Below are 18,557 nucleotides of genomic sequence, written 5' to 3'. Positions count from 1 at the left end.
CCGTAAGTCCAGAGGATCGCTTTGATACATGATATACTGAATTATGGAGTTAGGGGGAAACACAGAAGTTTTGCCAAAATGTAGCATAAATATTTTCGAAAAGGTATGGAGGCGATTGGGATGTGTTTATTTTACTCCAGAGGATGGCGTTAAAGTTAAACTCAGGACGGCCGCTGTTTCACGAAGAAGAACAAGGCGCCCAGCCGTTGGCTCCGAGGGTGACGAAGGCGCTTTCGACGTCACTGATGAGCCAGCACAACAACCAATCACATAGCAGACGCGAAGATGGCGGAATTGGAGATGAGCGTCAGGTAGGCACATAGCAACTTACTTTAGCTAAAGCGTGCGTTGTTTGAGTTATTTTTGCAGCGTTTTTCAGTGGGTATCATTTCTACACAGCGCTCCTGTTTACTAAATCAGACCAGCAGTGATGTGTATATTTCACTTTTTGCGTTTGAGCAGTTAGCACCACGCTCACTTAGCTTAGCAAGTACTAGCCGCTAAAGATTTGAATGGCTTTTCAGTAGCGCGGTGTGCCAGCCGCATGTCAACAACAGCATACCGCCACTGCAAACTGTTTACATTAGATATTGTATTAACAGCGCTGGTTTATTTAAAGACACCGTACTTACAGCGAGATAAAGCCGTCGACTCTCCGTTACATTCAGTAACCGCTGGGCTTGCTTAGTTGGTGTTAATTGAGAAGCTAACTCTACTGTTTTGATACGGTCAGGAAAACAGCTGAGTTAGGTTTAAAATCTTTAAACTTGACCTCCAAAACAAACTAAAAAGAGTTAGACTTGACAACAAATCGCAAAAGCCTATCCATCTCTGTAAGTACAAATAAACTAATTTAGTTTTAGGGAACGCTGATGAAGGGCTATCATTGAAGAGAGGTATTTAAAACATATCCATGAATATCATAATAACAAGACAACAGACTCATATTGAGGACCCCAACAAATGTTTATGTATGCAAACATGTATTGAGCTTTAAAGTACCGGTGACATCTCAAGTCTGGTCAAAAACTATGCTGCCATGGACAGCATTTTTATGTTGTTGTCTTAGTACCTCACCACAGTAGATGTAAAATAAATAACTAAAATGTCATCAAACTGCACACTTTGAGTTCTAATTTTGCACAAGGTTTACCAAAAAAGTTGCATTAACTGTGTAGGAATTACAGTGATTGCTTTAAATAGTCTGTTCATTTTCACACACTCTAAACTAACATGATTAGAAATATAAAGATAATCGTTATTTTTAATGCTTCCATGGAAATCTTTCTGGACCCTATGGACATACTGAGTTTCCTATCCTTTTTTTTTTTTCTTCCCACAAAAAGTGAGTCATGTACGAAAATGGGGGGGAAGTGTTTATAGTTTTGGGAAGTAGGTCTGTCTTTTTGTTTGATGGCATCAGGGCAAGTTTGTTTTGCTTTGTTCAGTTTCTTTCAAACATGTAACCAATTCATAGAAAGTTATTCTTTTTAAAATTGAACAAAAAATAGCTGTTTGTAAATAAACTAAAACAGGGTACAATATTGCTACACATTAGCTGATTTAGTTTACATATTTGAAAAAGGGTGGACAGAAGTGCACACTTATTAAATCCCACACCTTCATCCCTCTTTAGTTAAAAGGCTCAGTTCTAATAACTGTAAAAACCTTAATGCATTAATCCCAATCGTTGCTTTTCTAAAATAAACCAATTTGTTTCCCAGGAGCTGTAGGGAATTATGGACCATATTGCTGGGGAGGTCTGCGTTGAGAGAGCCGGTATGTCCTTGTTGAAGAAAAGTGTCCAGCACATAACAAGTGTGCTGGACTCTTTACTGCTCCAAAAAAATAGCTAGTTGTAATGTTTTCTTTTTTAAAGGTAATAAAACAATCACAGTGATTTTTCTCTCTGTTATTAATGTTGGATGGTCACAGGCTCAGATAGAGGTAGAGCTCGACAGACACTGGGATAGACTTCATCAAGGACTTAGTTACTACAAGCCACCCAGGTATAGTTACAGTTATATTCACATCAAATTTACTGTAGTTAATAACCAAAAGGTAACTGCAAGCATCACCTGTTACAGCTCATCCTCTGCTGAGAAAGTAAAAGAGAAGAAAGATGTTGCACAGCCCCTGAAGGACTTTGGTCTAAGGATCAGTAAATTATTGGTAAGACTTCAAAATGTCAATCAAGAATGATTTCCAGTCTTTATTTTGTAGTGTGTATTTAATGATGATTTCATGTTACAGAGTCTCGATGAACAGCAGAGTGTTCAGCTTTTGCAGTGCTACCTACAGGAAGACTACAGAGGAACCCGTGATTCATTAAAGGTATCTGTCCTGACAGATATTTTCATTGTGAAATCTGTCTGAACTTGTAGCTTTCAGTGAAACTGAGATTTGCCGTTGCATCACAGGAACAAAAAATGTAAGACCGTAAAAAGATGTTGTGAAAGACGTTTCGATGTTAAATGAATACCTTTTTTTTTTTCTTTTGTAGGTTGTACTCAAGGATGAGCGGCAAAGCCAGGCACTACTGCTTAAGGTCAGTACACGGATCTTCTGCTTTTCTTGACACAGCACATGTTTAGTTCAGTAAGTATGACAGCTTTTGTGTTTGTTTTTGCAGATAGCAGACTATTACTATGAGGAACGCATGTGTTTGCTCAGATGTGTCCTTCTCCTGCTCACATACTTTCAGGATGAGCGACATCCCTACAGGGTGAGAAGCTCCAGTCTTAGCATTACTCACTAAATTGTGGAACACAGCTTTTAAAAAACTAATTGTGCTTGGGATTGTTGTTGCTTTAGTAATGTAACCTTAGTTATGTTATGTTGTTTAGGCTGAGTACAGTGACTGTGTCAAAAAGCTGGAGAAGGACCTGGTGAGCAAATACCAGTTGCAGTTTGAGAGTCTCTTCAAGGCAGAGGCACCAACATGGGAAACTCACGGAAACCTCATGGTGATGACACAAGTTTGGTTGGCGTTGGCTTAATATCCTTCCTATTGCGAGGTAGCTGTGGGAGATATTTTCCTGTCAAGGATGCAAAATAATGTAGATATTTTTTTCAGACGGAGCGGCAGGTGTCAAGATGGTTCCTGCAGTGTCTGAGAGAACAGTCTCTGCTGCTCGAGATCATCTTTCTGTATTATGCTTACTTTGAGATGAACCCATCTGACCTTCTGAACTTCACCAAGATGTTCAAAGAACAAGGCTTCGGTTTGCGGCAGACTAACAGACACCTGGTAGATAAGAGCATGGATGCGTTGGTCGACCGGATCGGGTAAGAGGCACAAAGTTTATGTGCGGTTCATGTCTTTCCCAGATATTTTTAATTGACAGACATTATGAAGACATTTCAGTATTTTCATTATTACAGTGACATGACGTCTTCCTATACAGAGAGTAATCATCAGTTGATTCATATTCAATAGACTTTTTTTACCGGATATGTCAGAAACCTAAATATTTCATTCCTTCCGTAGTTTATGATGTCCTGTCTGTCTCTCTGCCCGGCAGATACCTGAGCGCGCTCATCCTGGTTGAAGGAATGGACATAGACTTCCTGCACAAGTGTGCTCTTGAGGATTGTACAGATCAGCACCAGTTCTCTAGTGCTCCGGCCGTGGTTAAGGTTCAGTTTGTTTTTTGGCTGCTGCATTCATAGACTTAGTAATGTTAATATTGGTTCACAGACTTGTCTTACAAAGTGAAACATTTAAATAAATTAGGCTAAAATTGGCTAGGCCTCTGTTAACTCACGCAGAGCATATAATGAGAATGTGTTTAAATACTCATAAGAATTGTTGGCTCTTCTAGGAAATGGATCAGCTGCTACTGACATTTGGTGACATCCCTCATCACGCACCGGTATTGTTGGCCTGGGTCCTGCTAAGACACACACTTAGACCAGATGATACCAGCCCTGTGATCAGGAGGATAGGCAACACCGCCCTCCAGCTGGGTGTTTTCAAGTACCTTTCAACAATGCTCAAAGGTCTTGGAGTCTCAGGGAACAATGTAAGATATTTCAGATTGATTGACCCTTTAGAAGTTTATAAGAAGCAAATTTACAAAAAAATTCTGTTCAATTAAAGGAGAACTCCCTCTGTCATCTGTTATGCTGCCTCTGTTATCTGACATAGCTTTAAATTATGTCCTGCTGATACACACCTTTGTTCTTTCACAAATCATAAGCCATGCTTTAAATAAAGTCCATGCAGCATGAGCAGTAGTGGTAAAGAACGCTCAGGGTGCTTCTGTTTGTCATCAGCAGCTAATGAAATCACTAAGTGCGCAGATCGAAACCAATCTATAATGAAGTGTCCAGAATGAAAACCTCCTGTTACAATAGTAATGTATTATACTGATCATCATGCATCAGTTTCCTTAAACATGCTAAACTTCAGACCTCAGGTTTCATAATGATTTCTTTCAAAATCTGTAAAGTAATGCTGCACTTTTACAAATTATAGATAGAAATGTAAGTAGCAACCAACATTTGCTCAAAGAGTGGTGACTGTCTTGTTTTCCATTAAAATTCCATCATTTTTTTCACTTTTTATTTCTTCAGTGTACAGCAAGCACAGCAAAAATGTGCGTCTATGGTCTCCTCTCATTTGTGATCACCTCTTTTGAAGAAGAAAGTTTACAGGTATGCACCTTGACTCTACATGTCTTGATCCTCACAGACCTATTTATAACATGTGGTGATAATTTGCTTTCTTATGATGTATATTACAGACTGATGGTGTGGCGACTCAGAGCTCCCACCTTATCGATGCTGCCTGTGAGGTCCTTTCTGCTCCAAGTCTGGCTGAGATCTTTTGGGAATTGGTGGGAAAAGCACACAGAAGAGAACTTTTTATTAAAAATAAAATGGAATTATAAATGTTGATGATGTATCTCGTTTATTAAATGTTTAATCCAGAAGCCAAACATGGGATTGGGAATGATCCTGGACAGCGCAGTGGGGATGTTTCCTCATAAGATCGGACCCTTGCTGCAGCTTCTAACTGCACTGCTTTCAAACAAGTCGACTGTTAAAAAGGTAAATGGCACACATGCACACACATGCAACATATCTTTCTGTAAATGATTTATTGATATACTTTGACTTCCTTGTGAAAGGTGTACAACTTCTTGGATAAAATGTCCTTCTACACTCAAGTTTACAAACATAAGTCTAATGACATCGTCTCCAATGACGACGAGACACTGTGGAGGAGGCAAGCTCCCAAACTCCTCTATCCTCTCGGTTAGTGTGTTATTATTACTGTTAAATCTCAGTATAGATGAAAGTTTTCCCTGTGTTTCTCTTGTGTGACTAAATGGGGATGTCTGTTCTCAACCATTAGGCACAGGCCAGACAAACCTGTGGATGCCACAGGGAGTGCTGGGCCAGGTGATGAGTCCAGGTGAGCAAGGCTACGTGGTACGCTGGGAGTTTTCCTACAGCTCCTGGACTCTCTTCACATGCGAGGTGGAGATGCTGCTCCATGTTGTTTCCACTGCAGGTACATAGCAGTTCATTTTGTTTATAAGGTTTGCCCAGGTTTGCCCTGCTTCTGGCTCTACAACTAGTATAGGTTTCTGCACTCTGACCAGATTGGATAAGGAGAAGAGGATGGAGTGTGATAAACATGACAAGAAATATGGTTATTTGCATTTCTCGTAACATTCACAATATATACCTCATATACTCAGTTAAAACCTATTAAATACAGTTCTGCTTGAGTTTCTGGGAAGCAAAACAACTTGATAAGACTTGTAAATCCATAAGGCCATATGATCATGTGGTATGACAGTAATTGTAAAACCTGCACAACAGGTTTAAAATAATCACAGTTACACGTAAAGATTTCCACTCAGTTATACAATGATTCAGTAGCTGATGTCACCAGTTACTGGAGTAGCCAAATGCCTAAAAATGAATTATTTAATGAAGAAACACATTCATCAGCTGATTGTTGATCACTGACTGATATTTTTACCAGATGTTTTAGCCCACTGTGCCCGCGTGAAGCCCATCTTGGATCTAGTCCATAAGATCATAAGCACAGACTGGACAGTGTCTGACTGCCTCCTGCCTCTGACCTCACGCATTTACATGTTGCTGCAGAGGTAAAGTAAACTTTTGAGTGACACACATTAAACTTTTTGTGCTGTTTGCTCTGCCAGAAATAATCTTGATATGATTCTGGTATTATAATCTGTCTTTTCTCTCAGGTTAACATCCGTCATCAACCCCCCAGTGGATGTGATTGCTTCCTGTGTAAACTGCCTTTCTGTGCTGGCTGCAAGGATGCCAGGGAAGGTGGGTGTGCTCAGTGCGCGCAGTGTGAACATGAAGTAAAATGAGGGATTTAAAGCCAGTGCTTTTGAACTTTCTTCACCCAGTTCATATCTTATCTTATTTATTTATTTATTTGTTTGTTTGTTTGTTTGTTTGTTTGTTTGTTTGTTTGTTTGTTTTTTTATTTATTTATTTACTTATTTATTTATTTATTTATTTATTTAATCAATCTTCAGGTGTGGTCCAGTCTGCACCACACTGGCTTCCTCCCCTTTGCCTCCAACCCTCTGACCAGCATGGCCCAGTGCATAAGGTAAGGAGGCCAAACAGAGTGCCAGGTATTAGTTAATATGCCTTGGATATATCAGCGTTTTACTCAACTGTTTTATTTTTCCCCTCAGTGCTGAGGGGATGAAGGCAGGTAACTATGGCAACCTGCTAGTTCAGATTGAGCAGCCCAGGGGAGAATATGCTGTGACTATTGCCTTCCTTCGTCTCATTACAACTCTGGTTAAGGTAACATTTTTTAAAAGTTATGTAATCTTTCAAAATGTTGTCCTGCTACTATAATGTGCATCATGTGTACTTATTTTTATCATAGGGTCAGCTCGGCAGCACTCAGAACAAAGGTCTGATCCCCTGTGTGCTGCTGGTGTTGAAGGAGATGCTGCCCACGTACCATAAGTGGCGTTACAACACCTATGGTGTCAGAGAGAGGATAGGTGAGGGTGTTTTCCCTTTGCTTCTTGTCTGGAGACAAATTAAACTTGTATACAAACTGGCTTCTCTGTGCTGCTGCAGGTTGTCTTATTTTGGAGCTGATCCATGCCATTCTCAATCTGAGCCCAGAGGGAGAGGACCAAGGCAGGTAAGGAACAGTGTCTGAACTCTGTCACCGGCACATTTTCTCTGATGTCACAATGCTAAACAGTCAGGTCCTACAAACAGGCTTTTAAGGGTAATAACCTTAAACATAACAAGGGTGCTTATATGACGATTCTCTAATACTGGAATGGTGTAAAATGTGCATTAATCTTTCCAGTTTGTTAAAATAAAAATATTTTGTTTCTTTCTTGCTATTTGGGAGCAAGAAGTGGACCATATTTGGATGAGAGGATGGGAATCACTAGCCAGCTTGTTTAGGGAGATAAACAGCTGTTAATGTGTGCTGACATACTAGAACTAGAATGTCTTCTTTTCTTTTTCTTTTCTTAAACACAAACATTTCTAGAAAAATGTCTGTTTGCTCTAAATCTGAATATTTTACAATGGAAGTCTGAGGATTGATTTGCTCTTGGTGTTAAGTGGATCTCTTTTGGCACTTCTGTGTGGATTAAAGTCACACTTTACAGGCTGTAACTGCACCTGCTTTGTGCCTGCCCAAACAATCATAAAATTGTCGATTAATTAATAATGGTTGCAACTAACTAACAGTTGCCTTTTTACTCATGTAGTTGTTTATTTACTCCTTTCCTTGTTAATGCAGCGCTCCCAGCCTGCAGTCTCTGTGTATCTACAGCCTTGCAAATACAGAAGCTGGACAGGCAGTTGTCAATATAATGGGAGTTGGAGTTGACACCATAGATGTGGTCCTGGCTGCACAACCCAGCAGGTGAGCAGTTGGATGTGTTCAGTCAACCTTTCCTCATAGTAAGCACTCAGCTCTCCATTATTATTATTTGTTTAACTGACATTAGTTGTATTATATTTTTTTTTCTTGGTGCTGTCCAGCTGTGGCTCTGAGGGTCCTGGTCAGATGCTCATCCAGACTGTCAAACTGGCCTTTTCTGTCACAAACAACGTAATCCGTTTGAAACCGCCTTCGGACACAGTGTCCCCACTGGAGCAGGCGCTGACACAGCACGGTGGCCACGGCAATAACCTAATAGTCGTCCTAGCTAAATATATCTACCACAAACACGATCCAGCACTCCCTCGTCTCGCAATCCAGCTGCTCAAAAGGCTCGCCACAGTAAGACTTCCACTTTTAAACAATATGTGAATATGTGGTTGGTGTTTTTGTTACATAACTAAACACTGGCGTTGACCTCGTGTTGCCAGGTGGCTCCCATGTCGGTCTACGCTTGTCTCGGGAGCGATGCAGCAGCCATCCGCGATGCGTTCCTCACTCGGCTGCAGAGCAAGACGGAAGACATGAGGATCAAAGTCATGATCCTTGAGTTTCTCACCGTCGCTGTGGAAACCCAGCCTGGCCTCATTGAGCTTTTTCTCAACCTGGAAGTCAAAGATGGAAACGAAGGATCAAAGGTATAAAGTGCAGGAAGTAACTTTGGTTTTACTTTTTCCACTGCTGCAGCTTCATTAAAGACATCCTTGTTTTAAACTTGTAGGAGTTCCTGCTGGGTGAGTGGAGCTGTCTTCATGTTGTGTTGGACCTGATCGACTCCAAACAGCAGGGCAAGTACTGGTGCCCCCCGCTGCTACACCGAGCAGGTCTGGCCTTCCTCCTGGCCCTCTGGCAGGATCGCAGGGATAGTGCCATCTCTGTCTTACGTACAAAGTAAGTAAATGTTCTCAGTCTCACTTTGAGTTGGAACAACATGTGAAGGTGAAAAACCACATGATTAACATGCTGTATGGTGTTTTGTTTCTTTTCTTTTTTTAAACCAAAGAGAGAGGTTTTGGGAGAATTTGACGACACCTCTTTTTGGAACCCTCACCCCACCTTCAGACACCACAGAGGTATTTTGCTGTGTTGCTTAGTTACACTGTTTCCATGAGTACTTAAAAGTCAGTAAACGTGTAAAATGATGAAAATGTAACTTGTCCCCAGCCTTGCGTTCTGGAGACCTGCGCTTTTGTCATGAAAATCATCGGCCTGGAAATCTACTATGTTGTCAGGTGATTTCAGAGTCCATATCAAATAATAATAACATTATTTTTTAATATTAAATACATCTTTGTATACATATCCCTTTATTTACAATGATGTCTTAGATTATACATATTTAATGTTGATGAATATTTGTGTTATTGCAGCGGCTCTTTGGAACAGTCCTTGAAGGACGGGCTTCAGAAGTTCTCCAACGCACGACGCTATGAGTACTGGTCACAGTACGTCAAGTCACTGGTGTGCCATGTGGCAGAGATGGAGGAAGAAGGCATCTGCTACTTCACAGAGGCCCAGATGTTGATCTCTGCCTGGCGGATGTTGCTGATTCTTTCCACTAACCACGTATGTTCAACCACGTAGAAAAAAAGAATTTGTGCATTTCCCAGAATTTGAGACTTTAACTGCGTCTTGATAATCCAGTCTAGAACAAGCTCAGATGAAAACGATGTGTGATTGTGTTTTATTTTTTCAGTCTGATGTGATGCACTTAACTGAGGACTCAACTAAGCTGACCCTTTTCATGGATGTCCTAGATGGGACTAAAGCTGCTGTAAGTTACCGTAGTATGAAATATTTTCCTGTAATCTGTGACTTTTTATTTCTTCTCTTATCACTAGTTTACTTTTTAAACTCTTGGTCACTCTTTCAGTTGACAACGCCCACGTCTGCGCCTTGTCTTCGACTTGGATCCATGATGGCCACTTTACTTCTCATCCTCCTTAAACAGTGGAGAAGGTGTGTACTCCTGCCTTTGACAAGTGAAGGCACTAGCTGTCGCCTCATTCCTTTATCTTCTCTTCTCCAGTGTGGTAGCTTCAGCTCCGGACATCCTGTCTCCCCTCTCCCTTATCCTGGAGAGTGTCCTGCAGGCTGACCAGCAGCTGATGGAAAGGACCAAAGCCAAAATCTTCTCCGCACTCATTTCTGTGCTGCAGATTCAGGGACTGGACGGTAAGAAGCACACATCTGATGTTTGTCTGTGTTTTAAGAAAGTGTCGGAGCGGTAATGACTTGGTGTGTGTTTTTTGCCATTTAGGTGGAGATATTTCCCAGCTGCCCCAGTTGTTGCTGTCTGTATGTGAGACGGTGAAAGATGAGGCCCTGGCACTTATTGACAACATGCGACACACGAGCCAGTTGGGAGACACGGTGGAGGACGAGGACAGCATGGAGACGGACTCTCCTCGGGGCCCACAGAAGGACCAGAGAGACGGGGTAAGCGTGGCGAGGTTGTTGTTGATGAAGGTTCAAGTTTATTTAGTTTTCTGATCTATTTTAGATCAATTGTCCCAACATGTACTGTATAAACATACTTTTTTTCCTCCCTTTAAATCAGGTGTGTGTTTTGGCTCTCCACTTGGCGAAGGAGCTGTGCCGCACTGATGAGGATGGTGAGCACTGGGTCTCAGTGATGAGGAAGGTCCCCCTCCTCCCCTCGGTGCTCAGTGCCGTTGAACTGAGCCTTCGCATGAAACGCAACCTGTACTTTACTGAGGCTGCACTTCACCTGCTGCTCACGCTGGCCCGTACTCCGCAGGTAAACACAAACACACCTTTTACGCTTTAGTACTTTAAACCCAGTTTATAGATCAGAAGAATTTGAGCAGATGTTGAGGATGTTGTCCGTTTTCCATCAGGGGGCAGCAGCTGTGGCAGGAGCGGGAGTCACTCAGACCATCTGCCTGCCTCTTTTGAGTGTGTATGAGGTCTCACCAAATGGCACATCACAGGTGAAATTTTTTTTTTTTTCCCCACCTTGCACATAAAAGCATGGATTGATGAGGGAGGACATGGTGCATTCATGTCAAGTTAACATCGTGTGTGCATGTCTCTGAGCAGAGCTTCTCCCGGAAGTCCCAGGATTTGGCCTGCTGGCCCGGGGTGTACCGCCTCTGCATGTCTCTAATGGAGAGTCTGCTTAAGACGCTGCGCTACAACTTCATCAACGAAGCCCTGGACTTTGTCGGAGTGCATCAGGAACGTATACTACAGGTGTGACTGCAGTAACTTACTGTGTTAACAAGGGAAAAGACAAAAACATGTCATCATGCTTGTCTTCTTTTAGGGCTGCCTCTTAAATGTGTCTGTGGGTGTAAAACTAGAAAGACACCCATCGAATTTCTTAACCTCCAAAGACCCGAACTGATTTTTGTTTCTGAGAGAAATGAGATCCACATATAAGGACATTTGTTTTGAATTTAGATAGAACAGTGGCAGTATAATGTCCTCGTATCTGGATATCAGGCCCTTGTAGAGCAAAATGTATTATTTTGGTCTGGACATCCCAAAATGTGATGTCCACATAGGTGGACGCCAGGTCCTAGGAGGTTAAATCTAAAGATGTCATCTTCAGCCTGCCTGTTTTGTCTGTCTAGCAGTAAAGCATTTAGTTTTAAGTCAGGAATTCCAAATATGTGCAACAAAAGTATCAGTGGACCCCTTAGTATTAGCCAAGCATCCTTTAAACACCACAGCCTACCTGAGTGTTGTTGCTGTCCCTGTCCTTTTATGGACAGTCTTTTATGAGCACAGCACCTGACGACCCAGTGCAGTGCCTGGTGAGTCCTCAGTCCCAAGTGCTCCTGCAGTTCCAAAAATAAACAGTTATTTGTGCAGCTTATGCACAACTGTGGACCTGTTAAGTACACTGAGCTTGCTGACCCTTGGACAGGACTGTATTCCTGTTATGTTGTGTCTAGCTACTGCCTGCAGTCTTCTTTTTGTTGGCATCTTTTAAATAAAGTCGTCACTTTCTCTCCCGCTCAGTGTCTGAATGCAGTGAGGACCGTGCAGAGCCTGGCCTGCCTGGATGAGGCCGATCACACAGTTGGTTTTCTGCTGCAGCTCTCGAGCTTCTGTAAGGAGTGGCAGTTTCACCTGCCCAAACTGCTCAGAGATGTTCAGGCAAGTCAAAAGGAAATCACCACATCAATGAGGAGAGCACAGCTCCAATTGTTGTTCAGCTTTTGGTAATTTAGTGTTTCTGTTTCCATCTGTCTCTTCAGGTAAACCTTTGTTATCTGTGCCAGACCTGCACCCATCTGCTCCACAGCAAAAAGATGCTTCATCACTACCTCCAGGTCAGAAACTTAGTCTTTTTTTTTCTTCTTTAATATAAATTTGTAGATTGTTGTTTATACATTCAGATAAATTGCTGATTGTTTTCTGTTGTTCTTTCTTAGGCTAAAAACGGTGAGGCTTTGCCCCCTGGTCCCTTACCCAGGACACAGCGGCCCACTCAAACGTCAACTAAAGAAGCAGCAGGTGGAGGGGAAAGGGAGGAGGCGGAGCAGAAGGCGCTGCTAGCTGTGCAGTGCAGTCTTCTAAAGATCCTCAGCAAAACCCTGGCAACTCTGCAGCACTTCACCCCAGACTGCTGCCAGATACTCCTGGACCAGGTCTGTTTGTTCCTGCTGCATGGTGACATTTCTGCAGATCTTTAAAAACGGGCGTTTTTTTTTGTTGTTTTTTTTTTTTTAAAAAAAAAAAAAAAAGGTGATGAGATGCTGACTGTCTCTGTGTTTGTATCAGTCTATGGACCTGGCCGAGTACAGCACGCTCTTCGTGCTTAGCTTCACAACTCCGGCTTTTGACCCTGACGTTGCTCCTTCATTTGGGACCCTGCTGGCCACCATCAATGTCAGCCTGAGCATGTTGAGCGAGGTAGGTGTTTATATTCTTTATTATTATAATCAAAGGTCTTTACAGCTTATTGCATTCACATTTTCTGCTGTTTGTTAATAGATGGAGAAGAAGAAGGAACCGGTTTCCCTGAGTATAGCATCACTAGCTTCATCAGAGGAGATCCAAGCGCTGAAGTGAGTGATATGGCGTGTAACACTAGATATGAAACACTTTCAAGGAAACAGACTGTGGGAAAATGAAACTGGGGGTTTTGCTTTGAGTTAATGAGAAAATGAGACACTCTGGTACGTGGCAACTAAGAAGTAATGTGGAGCTGCTTGTTAGTTTAGCATCTTAACCAGGCCAGACCAACGAAACTTCCCCCACTGTCAGTGTAAAGATCAGATTAATTTCTGACCTTTTATATAGGAAAATGAAATGTGCTTTTAACAGCACATCTCAGTCTTTCTACATGATTTAAAAAAAAAAAAAAAGCTGCTGAAGTAAATAAAAGACATCTGTCAGGACGACGCTTTGGGGTTAAACTGAAATATGTGTATGTGAGTTATTTCTTCTTCACATTTTCTAAAGCTGCTCAGTGGGCCAAGTGTTTGGCCTCCAGGCCTTATGTTTGACACCTTTCCAGACACATATCTCACATGTTGCATAAGATGGCCAGCAACTGTTTCTCCTTACAGGTTGCTACGATAAGCCAATTGCATCTTTTCCAAGATACTGTTTGTTTTACTGTCAAATACAAATATTGAAATGATTAACTGGTGTCTCCCCTCCAGGTCACTCCTCATGTTCACCATGGAGAACTGTTTCTACGTGTTGATCTCTCAGGCTGTTCGGTGCCTCAAAGATCCTTCCATCCTCCCTCGAGACAAACAGAGGCTCAAGCAAGAGCTCAGCTCAGAACTGGTGAGACGGCACATCTGTTCCAACCCAAAGCTGTTCAAACGTTTTGGGTTTTTTGCTATCAAACACAAGAACCAACAACAAGTGTGTTTTTCTGTGTGTCTGTGAAAAATGTATGAATTCTATCCAGTTATTGCTAGTGTGTAATCATGAAGCTGGCATTAAACTGCACCTTCTACAGTATTAAAACAGGATGCCTCCTCTCATCTCATCTGTCAGACATAAAATAGCAGCAGCCTTGTATTATAAAGCATGCTTACTCAATGCCATAGCATGATGCATTTGATTGCGTTTCTCTTTCAGAGCACTCTTCTCTCAAGCCTCTCCCGCCATTTCCGGAGGGGCTCGCCATCCTCTCCTGCCAGTGCCATCCTCCCCTCTACCCAGTCCAAACCACCTACGCCGGGCTCCAAGGCGAGTCATGAGGGTCAGGAGCCATTCATCCAGCTTGTTCAGGCCTTCGTCAGACTTGTGCAGAGATAGGTGTGGATATCCATAACATAGGCAGTTTTTTTTTTTTTCTTCCCCCTGAACAAATAGTCGTTCTGCAGCAGCCATTAGTTCGTACTTGTTCTAGCTGCACAGAGGACGTTGTCTAAAATTCAAAGCCGAATTTTGCAAAATCTATCACATGACCACAACGAAAACATTTAAAAAGTCAACACAAGAAGCTGCCTGATGTCTTCATCATTATGAAGAGCGAGTCTTTGGGATCTTGGTGCTATGACTAAACAATAAAACATCAGCGACTGTAGTCCCACGTTGTGACCTAGTTTTATAGGTCACTTTGACAACCTGGAAGGACCAGACACATTTCAAGTGCTACTTAAAAAAAAAAAACCCCGACCTTTTATCACTTGATCTTTTTAGTCTAAGTGTAATAGAAAAACCTATCCTGTAAAGCGGTTCAACACTTTTCTAATTCTCATGTCTTTGAAGTCGTGATCTTTGCCATTTTCTTTTTTTGTGCTTCTCAGTGTACGGGTTTTGATGTGGTTGCTGTGATTTCTACTTAAACAAACATATGCTAATAAAGGAACTTTTGTACCACAAATTCTGATTAGAATTTCTTTTTGAATCCACTTTGTAAAATCAAACTGCTGCAGACTCGAAGGCTTCAGCATTCAGTTTATTTTACTGCATTTGCACATACTTGCTAGAACACAGTTGATCTAAACAATCCTGTACATAAACTGACAGGTGATGACAACAAGTAAAAACTGGAAGTCAGTAATAAAATACAGTCATGTTGTCATATGCGTCATATAAAACGAATAAAAGGAAAATATCTGAATAGCACAGATTATTTACAGAGGCATACTCTTGCATTTAAAGAGAACTTTTACAACTTCAGTACCTTTTTATAGAAATCAAAGTAAAGGCGGGGCATGTGCAATAAGGTAGGAAAAGCTTAGCTTTCTAAGGTTAAGGTGACAGTTTTACAGCAGGACGGAAAGGCAGGATGCAGACTGGGAAGCTGCTGCGTCAGTGCTTTGCTGGCACCTTTAGTAGCTGCATTGCAAAGAGTTGTCGCTGTTGGGATCCTCCGAGGATTCAGAGTGCCTCTCTGAAGTCCGTCTGGAAACTGGGGCATTCGTCTGCTCAGGCTGAGGGTCTGTAGTGTCTACTACTGGCCATTGACTGGGACTTCCTGGAAAGAGAAGTTGAGGTTGTACAGTAAAAAAAACAAAAAACGACTGGCTTTAATGGTCACTTTACACCTTTGGCCACAAACATGCAGGATAAACAAAAACAATGCTTAAGGCACAAAAAATATTTCAAGTAAGTTTTCCAATCTTATCTCCAGACACATGCATCTGTCATCTTGTTAAATGAATAGTTGCAAAGTTAAAAGTATGTTTGCTGTAAGGTCACGCAAAACACACCCCTGTGAGCGTAAATCAAAAAGCCTAACACAGTTCATACAGTGTTAGGAGGACACAGTTGTAGGAATGATCCTCCCACCAACTGTCTCATTACACGTTTACATTCTGGTATTTGCTTCATGCAGGAGAAACAACCAGAGCAACGCATCCACACTAACCTTCGTCTGGTCCTCCAGACAGGCCTTTCAGGCCAAACTGGGTACAGTAATTTGTCTACCGATATTTCACAGAGAGGAAAAAAGGGGGAAAAGAGGAGTAATTCACTAATGGAGAAAATACCACTGTGGGTAACAGCATTAGTCTGACATATTATAACTGGGTCATACACTTCTTACTGTAGGCGTACCTCTAAATTCCCCCTGGCTTTCTTCAACACTCCATGGGTCAGAGACACTACAAAGGACAAAAATAAAACATTTCATTTCCACAGTCTTGTATAATTATACCGGTATCAAGACTTGATATTTACTTTATAAAATAATATCACACAAAGAAAAACTACAAAACAGGAGCAGAGAGACTGACTTGACAAATACTTCCATCAATAAACTCAAATAGCTGCAAAACTGCTTCAACCACACATTTCATCTTCTGTGCAGCTTAAAAGTAAAAGCAGATGAACTTACACTGATCGATGATGACTCTCTCCATTCCCTCTTTGAGCTGGTTGGTGGTGCGGAGACGCTTGATGGCTCCGCTCAGCATCCTCTCCTGCTGGGACAGCCGGCTCTTCAGTCGGGCTATCTCATTTCTCAGCAGCTCATCCTGATTTGGAGGATAGCAGGAAAGAAATGATTTGGTCTGCAGATGTTTAACTGGAGAGCCCGGATACACAATGTGTGCTGTGCGTGTGTTTACCTGCTGGTTGTTGCAGCTGTCTCTTGCTATGTTCCCAACTGGCAAAGATACTCTCCACACCAGTTTGAGCAGTCGGCCAGCCTCCTCCAGCACCTGGTGCATGGTGTTAATGCTGCAGGATAAACTCTTCAGATGCTGCTGTTCAATCACCTACAAAGATGTGGACAGGCTAACATCACGTTTCTACTTTCTGTAAAGTTCAGCCTATTTAAACCTCACGATGAGCTCCCCACCTTGTTGTCACAGCCCTGCTGTTGAAGCGTGTGCAGGCACTCCTGCAGTTGCGTGTCCATACTGCGTGACAGCTTCCGGCCGTCTGAGATCTGCTTGCGGAGCGCGTTGTAGTCTTCAATCAAGCCCAAAATGTGGCGCCCATTGCGGCTCGCCCACATCCGGTGACCCGGCACCAGTCGAGAGGGAGCACCGGAAATGCTGTCCCCAGAGCTGCTGCTGACCGAGCCACCATCCACCTCTGAGAGAGATTGATATCTCACATCTGAAAAGATCCAACATAGCAGATCCAGGAGAGTTCAAATGTCACCAGTCTGTATCTGCTTTCATAGAAATATGTGATTTGGCTTCAGGACCAGCTTTGAAGAGCTTTTCTTACCGTGGTGGATGCTGGTGTGTTCTCTGTGAGTCTGGAACGAGTGATGGACAGTGTCTTCTCGGCCCGGCGACCTGCCCCCTTCATCTAAGTGTGATAAAAAATAAATAAGCAAATGAAACACCTGACCTGCCATGACCTGGCAGTGCCTACGTGGCCTTCTGAATCCATCAAAGCTCATCGGCATGCAGGAACGTGCTTTCCGTTTACCTGGAGAGGACAGCAGATAGTTAATGTTGATGGTTTCAGAGCGGCCGGGTCCTCTGAGCAGCTGCTCCTCCAGTCTCTGCCGCAGAGCCGTGTTGGTCTGGATGCTCCTCTCCAGCTGAAGCCTCAAGTGTCTGATCTCTGACAGCAGCTCGGCCAGGTCCACTGAGCCGGAGGAAGCGTGAGTGGACGGCTCCTGGGCCACCTCGCTGGATTCTGCACGCCGAATGAGAGAGAAATATCCTCCTGTTAGTGACCCTGAGGCTGAAAACTGCTGCAACCCCACAGGTACATTTCTACAAACTTGTGGTCAGATATTTTTATTCGCATGTGAGAAATAAGAACAAAAGAATAAAAAAAAAAAAATCCAAATCAAACTGAATCTGAAAAAATAAATGCTGCAAAATTACACGTCTGGTGTGTAAAGGCCTTAAATTTGATCATGTCAGCCAACAGGAACATTTCGCATATAAATTATTGTGAATGTTGGCTGATAAGGGTTGAGAAACTGTAGTGCAGGAATTCCAAACAGGATTTGAGGTTAATTGAAATTTGATGGTGTCACCATTACTTAGTTTATACAGTGTCAAATCTGGTGGACAAAGTGCAATCAAAAGATTCTGCAAATACACCCATAAATGCTAAAAACAAAACTGAATACAAGTTTGGAGGGTTTCCTCTTGAAGATGATCTCCTTGTCTCCCTCTTTACTGCCCCCATGTGGCCATGTTTCATCCAAAAAAAAACCAAAAAAAACCCAATACACCAGTTATTAGCCAATATCATTAGACATTCTCATTACAATCTATCATCTTGTCAGTACACAAATCCAAACATGATCCAAAATTTTTTCTATACAACAAAAAGTAAAAGTTTCTTCCTCCAATACTTGTGCAAGCTGCTGGAAAATCTGACTACAGCACAAACATTTCAGAAGAACTCCAGCTACTGAAAAACAAAAACGGAAATCGTGCAGTACCGTTGTGTTTGTTAGACTCGCTCTTTATTTTTTCGTAAACTTGCAGCTCCACCCGCAGCGTCTGGAGGAGATGTTGGGAGTCGGACAGCTGCTGCCTCTGGAGCTTCACCTCGCACTGCAACCTGGAGACAGTGATTGAAAGCGCAGCCAACACTTATTAAGAAATTCAGCCTAAAGTGATGCCTTGCCTTTAAAATTCGATATATTAAAAAAATTTATATTGTATGTATGTATGTATGTATGTATGTATGTATGTATGTATGTATGTATGTATGTATGTATGTATGTATGTATGTATGTATGTATGTATGTATATTTATA

General features: G+C 42.2%; 2 protein-coding genes across 13 annotated transcripts in view; one reads left to right on the top strand and one right to left on the bottom strand.

The window, feature by feature from the left end:
* Window positions 1–195: 195 nt before the first annotated feature.
* Window positions 196–14,753, top strand: nup188 (nucleoporin 188). Its single transcript, XM_005917256.2, has 43 exons — window positions 196–311; window positions 1,725–1,779; window positions 1,936–2,009; window positions 2,088–2,172; window positions 2,254–2,334; window positions 2,504–2,548; window positions 2,633–2,725; window positions 2,847–2,966; window positions 3,077–3,288; window positions 3,525–3,639; window positions 3,825–4,025; window positions 4,579–4,659; window positions 4,749–4,841; window positions 4,936–5,055; window positions 5,136–5,262; window positions 5,363–5,521; window positions 6,002–6,128; window positions 6,234–6,321; window positions 6,537–6,613; window positions 6,702–6,816; window positions 6,902–7,022; window positions 7,102–7,168; window positions 7,787–7,912; window positions 8,032–8,272; window positions 8,362–8,568; window positions 8,652–8,821; window positions 8,934–9,003; window positions 9,095–9,162; window positions 9,301–9,496; window positions 9,627–9,704; window positions 9,804–9,889; window positions 9,960–10,105; window positions 10,191–10,369; window positions 10,491–10,691; window positions 10,792–10,884; window positions 10,994–11,146; window positions 11,921–12,058; window positions 12,160–12,234; window positions 12,337–12,552; window positions 12,686–12,817; window positions 12,899–12,972; window positions 13,573–13,702; window positions 14,003–14,753. Exons 1-43 carry the CDS (start codon window positions 286–288, stop codon window positions 14,180–14,182), a joined length of 5,241 nt encoding a protein of 1,746 aa, XP_005917318.1. The 5' UTR covers window positions 196–285; the 3' UTR covers window positions 14,183–14,753.
* A 62-nt stretch (window positions 14,754–14,815) lies between these two features.
* The window catches only part of cdk5rap2 (CDK5 regulatory subunit associated protein 2), a 34,778-nt gene continuing 31,036 nt past the window's right edge, over window positions 14,816–18,557 (bottom strand). For 11 of the 12 annotated variants that reach the window (XM_005917262.3, XM_042218764.1, XM_042218765.1 and 8 more), the window contains 9 exons: window positions 18,237–18,358; window positions 17,261–17,473; window positions 17,054–17,137; window positions 16,677–16,939; window positions 16,444–16,593; window positions 16,212–16,350; window positions 15,932–15,978; window positions 15,744–15,798; window positions 14,816–15,350 (listed from right to left, as the gene is read on the bottom strand). In XM_005917262.3, the coding sequence (XP_005917324.1) occupies window positions 15,205–15,350; window positions 15,744–15,798; window positions 15,932–15,978; window positions 16,212–16,350; window positions 16,444–16,593; window positions 16,677–16,939; window positions 17,054–17,137; window positions 17,261–17,473; window positions 18,237–18,358 (1,219 nt within the window). In that variant the 3' untranslated portion in view covers window positions 14,816–15,204. The remainder of the gene's footprint in view (window positions 15,351–15,743; window positions 15,799–15,931; window positions 15,979–16,211; window positions 16,351–16,443; window positions 16,594–16,676; window positions 16,940–17,053; window positions 17,138–17,260; window positions 17,474–18,236; window positions 18,359–18,557) is intronic. The other variant, XM_014332091.2, reaches the window with a different exon arrangement.

The sequence above is a fragment of the Haplochromis burtoni genome, unplaced genomic scaffold (assembly GCF_018398535.1).
Source record: "Haplochromis burtoni strain Fernald_Lab_line unplaced genomic scaffold, NCSU_Asbu1 Contig_23, whole genome shotgun sequence".
Classification (NCBI taxonomy): Eukaryota; Metazoa; Chordata; class Actinopteri; order Cichliformes; family Cichlidae; genus Haplochromis; species Haplochromis burtoni.
This window is presented reverse-complemented; position numbering and strand designations above follow the sequence as displayed.

Bases quoted from the DNA above. Each gene is read 5' to 3' on its own strand.
- nup188 (XM_005917256.2), top strand. From the start codon at position 286: ATGGCGGAATTGGAGATGAGCGTCAG. The intron at 1,780-1,935 runs GTATGTCCTTGT...GGATGGTCACAG, and splicing joins GGTCTGCGTTGAGAGAGCCG to GCTCAGATAGAGGTAGAGCT. The intron at 10,106-10,190 runs GTAAGAAGCACA...TTTGCCATTTAG, and splicing joins GCAGATTCAGGGACTGGACG to GTGGAGATATTTCCCAGCTG.